The 7,633-nt window shown below is 34.9% G+C and overlaps 1 protein-coding gene across 1 annotated transcript in view; it reads right to left on the bottom strand.

Annotated features, from left to right (window-relative positions):
- The window catches only part of DZIP3 (DAZ interacting zinc finger protein 3), a 103,785-nt gene that overhangs the window by 27,274 nt on the left and 68,878 nt on the right, over nt 1-7,633 (bottom strand). Inside the window, 2 exon segments of the mRNA XM_012645921.1 lie at nt 392-460; nt 986-990. Coding sequence (XP_012501375.1) covers nt 392-460; nt 986-990 — 74 coding nt within the window.

Here is a 7,633-nt window from a genome sequence, read left to right on the forward strand (position 1 = left end):
ATAAATAAATAAATAACCCACAGGCAAAAATAGGTGAATCAGAATAACACTCACCCAGTTTCATAAAGCAGTCATACTTAGTAGTATTGATAGGGGAAAGAAATAAGAACTCTGAAGCTCTAGCCTCTGGCAGTAGTTTGTTGTATTACCATAACTTTGTTGATACAATCTCTCAGCTGTTTTCCAGAGCCAAAGCTAAGGTGACCATACCTCCCAATATGGCTAGGACACTTCCAGGGTACACCTACTGTCCTAGTACTACTATCAATACTGCTCAATATTGGGCTCAAAAGTAATCCAGTTTGAATGATAAATTACATGGCTACTATTGCCAGAACGTATTGAATTTCAGAGATAGTGCACTCACCCAAAGAAAAAGCTAAGTTTTTACCTTTTCATAGCAAGTTGCTCTTTAAGGTTCTTGATTTCATTATCTTTAGCATGGATTTGACGTTGTAATCTAAGCAAATAAGAAAGTCACAAAATGTCAGAAACTGTCTCTCATTAACACAGTCAGAACAGCTCTACCTGTAGCTGAGGAGGGGACCAGGGATGTCCATTTTGCATCACAAATCTTCAGCCTGAAAACAATAACTCGACTCTTAAACCTGGTCCTTTCAACATTTATCTTTCTTGTTTCTGATGTCTGATTTACTGACTTTCCTAAAAAAAGGGAATTGAGTTCTAACTCAAGTAAATTAGAAAGAGAGAGACAAGTATTTACCTTATATCCGCAGCTTAATAATTTGGAAAAATGTCTTAAGCATTTTAGTTTGCCACTAGGAAACAGAGAAGGTATCTTCTGATTTTCTAAGCCTGTGGGATTGAGAACCTTTAAGTTCTTTCATGAGATATATATCAAATCATGCAAATTATTAAAGACTTAAGGTCTGAAGCAAATCAGACCTTAAATATAGAAGTAATGAGGCTGTGTGCAAATAAAATTTTGATTAAAACTATAAATTATAACTTGGGAGTCACTCACATGACCTAATTGTGGAAAAGATGGGTAAAAATTTTATATAAATCAGAAAGCATAACCTGTGATCAACTTAAAAATTAGTATGCAAGAAACTATTAAGAGAAATGCAAAGTAATACTTTTTGTTTGACATATATTCAGATACCATTTTTGATGTTCTTCCCTCATGCTGCTGTGTTTCTTTTTACAACCAAGCTTTTATATAAACCCATTAATTAGCTTCAATATGAAGAGATTTATAGCAAAAGTACATTTCTCTTTAAGTCTCTTGATATGTCTCTTGATAAGTCTCTTGGGATAAACCAGAGTTTGGGTTAATACAAATTATTGGAATGATAAAGCTTTGAAACCATGACTTCAATGTTGGCTGGATTACTTACTACTAGATTTCAGAGACTAACCACTCACCTTTATTTTAAGCCTCTTAGAAGCTGTAAAGACTTATAATCAATGTTCTATTGGTCTGAGAATGCAGTGAAAAGAAACCAGGTCTCTTTCTGTACAAAAGAGGTCATGTTTTCAAGTGAAGAATAAGAAATATAAGCTTTGTTATTGTAACATACAGGACTATGCTGACAGAGTTGAAAGTAGTAACATTTCTAAAATTGACATCTTTTTTTTCCTTTGTATACTTCCCTTCATATTTTATATTTTAATATAATATTTTTATATTATTTTATATAATATTTTTATATATTTTTATACTTCATATATTTTAACCGGCTCTAGTTTAGAGTAGTCAGTAAGAGTTGACGAAACTAGTGGGAAATTCAGAAGACCTGGATTCTTAAATAATAGAAGATAAGGTAGGCATAGTTCTTATTATCCAGCTCAGATATGAACAAGCTATATATGTTCAGATAGTCCTAACTTTTCAGTCCTATTTTTCTCATGTATAACATGATACAGTGGGATGATTAGATTTTCTTTTTTAAAAAATCTAAAGTTCTCAAGCTAACTCTTGCTGGCTATCAAGTTTATTATATAGATTTTATTGACAGTATCTTGATGTTTACCAAGTGCTTATTGTAGTTTACGCAAAATAGGTCACTTTTATTTAAATTCTCTTTAACACTTCAATTATCATCAACAAATATTTGCCAAACATTTACTGCAGCCGTGGCATTGAATTAAGCTGAAGAAAAAAACACTTTTTCTTTTGCTACCTAAAAAGCTCCATATTTTAAGATGAAACCAACAGTTATAATCAAACAATATTTATATTTTTATCACAAACTCTTGGAAATATTCAGGTGAATTAAACAAAGAAAAGGGTCAAAAGCTTACATAAGAAGCTTATATATGAGTTCTCATGTTTTCCATTCTGCCTGGATGCCCTGTCTTTTCTCCCATCTCATCCCACCTAGCCTACAATGCCTAGGTTCAGTATTATGTCTTTAATAAAGTTCTTCCTTCCCTGAAGGAAGTTCTTCCTTATCACAACAGTCAAAAGTATTCTCTCTACCCTAAAAAAAATCCCTATTAAGTATAGCCTTGACAGTTATTTATATGCACTTTTTAAAATAAACTTTTCATTTTGAGATCATTGTAGATTTGCATACAGGTGTAAGAAATAATACAGAAAGATCCCATGTACCCTTTCCCAAATTTCTCCCAGTGGTATAACATCTTGCAAAACTACGGTACAATATCATAACCGGAATGTTGACAGTGATACAGGCAAGATGCTGAACAGTTCTATCACCATGAGGATCCCTCATTTTGCCCTTTTATGGCCACAGAAACTTCCCCTCACTCCCATTCCCTTCTTACAACCTTGGAACCACCAATCTGTTTTCCATTTTTATAATTTTGTTGTTTCAAGAATGTTATAGAAATGGAAATGTAAAGCATATAAGCTTTTGGGATTGGCTTTTTTCACTCAACGTAATTCTCTGGTGTCTGCAGGGTTTATAGTGATTTCACTATTTTTTTTACCTCAGATGGTGGTAATTTCTGTCTTTTCTCTTATGTTGTCAGTTTTGTTAGAAGTTTGTCAATTTTATTGATCTTTAAAAAAAAAAAACACAGCTTTTTATTTCATGGATTTTCTATTGTTTTTCTGTTTCCAACTCCATTATTTCAAATCTTTAGGTCTATTTAGGTTCCTTTTCTGGGATCTTGACATGAGTGCTTAGATTATCCATTTGACCTTTTTCCCGTTTTTATTGTGTGTATTTAGTTTTATAATCTTCTCAGCACTGCTTCAGCTGTGTACCACGAATTTGGATAAATTATATTTTCACATTAATTCAGTTCAATGTATTTTTGTTTCCCTTGAGATCTCTTCTTTGTTCCATGGATTATTTAGACATGGATTGTGTAGTTTCCAAGGGTTTGGGGGTTTCTTTTTATCTTTTTGTTATTGATGTCGTTTGATTCCATTGGGACCTGAGAACATGCTTTGTATGATTTCAACCTTTTTAAATTTGTTGAGGTTTGTTTTATGGCCCAGGATATGGTCTATCTTATTATATGTTCTGTGGGCACTTGAAAGCTTGTGTACTCTGTGGTCATCTGGTAGAGTGTTCTATAAATATTGATTAGATCCTGTTGGTTGACAGTCTTCTACATTCTTGCTTATGTCGTTTAGTAGTTCTATAAATTGGGATTGGGGTTTGAAGTTATCAATTATAATGGTAAATTTTTCTATTTCTCCTTTCAGTTCTATCAGGTCTGGTTTCTGTGTTTTCATGTTCTGTTGCTTGGTACATAATACATTTAGGTTCTTATTTCTTCCCAGTGGATTGATCCTTTTATTAATATCATTATGTAATGTTCCTCTTAGTGTCCAGTAGTTTTCTTTCTAAGTCCTTTTTATCTTAATATAGCCACTCCTACTTTTTTTGATGTTTGCATGGTATATCTTTTACAATGCTTTTACTTTTGAGCTACCTACATTGTTGAATTTGAAGTGAGTTTCTCGTAAACAGCATAGTTTTGGATCACATTTTGCTTGTTTTTTAAATCTACTCTGCCAGTCTTTATCTTTTAATTGGTATATTTAGACCATTTCCATTTAAGGTAAGTATTGATATGTCAGAGCTTAAGTCTGCCATTTAATTGTTTTCTATTTCGTTTCTTCTGTTTTTCTTTTCTTACGTTTTTGTGGGTCATTTGAACATTTTTTGGATTCCATCTTGACTAGTTTATTGTGTTTTCAAATCTATCTCTATGTAGTTTTCTTAGTGGTTGCACTAAGTATTAAAATACACATACATAATTAATCATCATCTACTGGTATTGATCTTTCTTCAAGTGAAGGAGAGAAACTTTACTCTCATTTAATTCCCTTTATCCTCCCCACTTTTAAAATATATTGTTGTGTTTTCTCTACATACATTGAATTCCACATGAGATGGTGTTATAATTTTTGTTTCAACCATCAAATATTCTTAAACCATCAACTATGATTTAAATTAATGAATAGGATAGACTGTTATTATTTATCTGTCTCTTTACTCATTCTGATGGTGTTTTTTCTGAAGTTTCAGCTTCTATTATCATTTCTTTTATGTTTAGAGACAACATAGCCATTCCTATAGCCTACCCCATTCTTTAAGGGTAGGCTATAGGAATTTGCTAGCAACAAATTCTTATACTTTTCCTTTGTCTAAGACTGTCTTTATTTCCCTTTATTCCCGAAGAATATTTTTGCTAAAAACAGGATTCATGTTTCTGTTCTTTTCTTTCAGTAACTGAATAATGTGCCACTTCCTTCTGGCCCCCATGGTTTCAGATTAAAAATCTGCTGTCATTTAAATTAGCGTTCCCACATAAGTCATGTTTCTCTCTGCCTGCTTTCAAGATTTTTCTTTGTCTTTAGTTTTCAGAAGTTTAGTTATATGTCTTTCTTAGCATGGATTTCTTTGGGTTTTTACCTAAAAAGCACAATATCCATTAAGTTTTTATTTTGATTACTGTATTTTCTAGTTCTATAACTTCCACTCTTTACTATAACTTATTTCTTACTGAGATTTTTTAGGTTTTCATTTGTTTCAAGAGAGTTCAATTTCATTGAAGCATTTTTGTGATGGTTGCTTTAAAATCTTTCTCAAATAATTCCAATATCTGAATCATTGCAATACTATCATTTGTTGGTCTTTTCTCTTTCATGTTGTGATTTTCCTGGTTCTTGGTATGATGAGTATTTTCTACTGTAGCCTAGATATTTTGGATATTATGAGATTCCGAGTTCTATTTAATCTTCCTATTTTTAGCAGTCAGTCCCCCTGGTGAGGTGTTACGAAAGAGCCAAGGAGGCGTGTATATTCACCTTTGCACTGGGCTCTGCCAACAGCACCCCAGCAAAAGTGGGCACTGACTCATACTGCCTCAATGTAGATAAGAGGTATAGAAAATCAGTCCCTCCTTTAGCCCCACTGAAACCTTCCCATAAAAGTGGAGCAACAATACATACTGTTTTTTTTGCCTCTAAGTGGTGTATAAGACCAGCTCCTTGCCAGGCACTCCTGACTCCAAGAAAGGAGAAAGCAAAGGGCTGACACACACTACTTTGTTGCTGCAGGGTGGAGGCTGAATCCCAGTTCTCTGTTGTGTCCCTCTGGCACCAGCTGAGGGGAGGGGAGAAAATGGAATACCAACTAGCCCCATGGATGAAGACTTAGCTCCCCATGACAGGAGTAGGGGTGAAGCCTAGTATTGACTAGTTCTGCTTCATACTGGCTTGTTAAGTCACACTGATGCTACGTAGACGTACAGGCTCATCTCCCAGTTGAAGCACACCGACATATCCTAGCAGAGCAACTGGAGTACTATCTCCTTCTGCCTGGTAGGAATCAGAGGCCAGCTGCTTGCTTAGTATTTCTGACACTACCACAGAAGGGGAACAGGATTGTTGTCACCTACTTATGTCAGATGGAAGAACGAGCATACACTGCCTACTTCTGGGGGTGGTGTGGAGGCCATTGGTGTTTGGCTGGAGTAGGATGGGAATTGTCAAAAAGGTTTTCTGTTGTTATATTTTCCTTTTCCTAATCTTTTGGCTAGAGGGAACAGTCTTTTCTTGGAGTTTGTTTTCCTTGTGCTTATTGGTATTTCCAGGTTGAAGATTTCTGAAGTGTTCTGTCTGGGATATATGGGAGGCAATAAGGAAACTTACTGCCATTTCATTCCTCAAGTCCCAATGTCTTTAGACAATATGTTTTCTTATTCCATTTTCTAGAGTATTCCTATGCTTATTTATTGTGTTATATCCAGGATGTTTAAGTTGTAAGAGGAAAGCATTGTGAAGAATGGGGCTATTACATCTTGGTGGACCTGAAAGTCCCTCTGTTATATGTAATTTTAATGTTTACATGTTAATAGATATTCTTCATTAGCTCATAACGAGTATCTCACACAGTATCTTCTACATATGTCTTGCATAATTTTTCTAACATAGTGAGCACATGCTTGGTGAATGCTCAACACTGAATGCTTATTGTGTGAAGGCATACACATACCCTAAAATGGTTTGTTTTAGCCTCAAGCATACAAGGGTACATGAGCCAGCTGTCAGAGCTGAGGAGGGACATCCACAGATGGTAAAGGAGAGAGGCAGCTCATCTGCACTGATGGTATTGCTTTTCTAACCTCTGATATTATCTGACATACTTCTGGATGGTCACTTTCCAGGCTAAGAGACAGTTAATCCTAAAGTATGGCTTCTTAACTGTAGCCAGCTTAGTTTTCCCAAGCTTTCTTAGGTCCTCACTGCCTTCTGAACTTTGAAGGATTTGTCTAACTCCAGTAGGGACAAGTCTGAAAGTGTTTGTGACTGAAATTATGTTGCCAGAACTACAGCATCCAGTTCTTCCTAATAAGCCCCTTCACACTGGAGATATAGTATAGGAGAGTAAATTTAAGGCCTAAATCTCCAACAAATATTTCTGCAATTTTACAAGAAATATCTTAGATGCCTTTCTCTAAGATATTCCTAGCACTTGTCTGTTCTCCTTACTAGCATTCTGGAACTGCAAGAGATTTTAAATTAGACTTTATGGATGGCGGGTATTACTGTTTATCATTGTAACATAACATGTTACACTATGCTACCATTTCAACTAACACAGTTTGGAGGCAGTGATTAGCACAAAAAGAATAAAGCAGGTCACTTATTTTTCCCTGTTAAGTCAGAATTTTTGGTTTTAGGCATTTAATATTTAAGGTTGTAGGACAAAAGAGACTGGTGGCAGAGGAGGAGGGGAGAGTCTCCATGAATTTTATTTGTTTTATATCTCTCAGGCTTAGAACACAAATATTCTGAGATACCAACATAAAAAAGCACTCAATTGATTCCATGAGTGTCTTTGAGGAATGTACTCATCATATGCTATAAAGAAACAGCCAATCATTGGTCACAGTTTTACAAATTAGAGCCATGACCTGAAGGTTAATTATCTTTCTTATGTAATTCTATTATCTTCACACTTGCTCCATGAATACATGAAAAGCTTAATATATAGTGTGAGCAACTGCTTACTTCTCAATCTGGTTGGCAAGGCAAAAAAATAGGTTGGTTTTTAAGTAAGCACAGCCCTGTGGTTCAAGTTCCTAATGTGCAGTCACACTGCCACCTAGTGGCTACAGAGATTAACTATTAAAGATGCTGTTTATTATGGAACAAGCACAGAATTTCCCTTTTATTAAA

This window comes from Propithecus coquereli, unplaced genomic scaffold (genome assembly GCF_000956105.1).
Source record: "Propithecus coquereli isolate 6110/MARCELLA unplaced genomic scaffold, Pcoq_1.0 Scaffold105, whole genome shotgun sequence".
Lineage (NCBI taxonomy): Eukaryota > Metazoa > Chordata > Mammalia > Primates > Indriidae > Propithecus > Propithecus coquereli.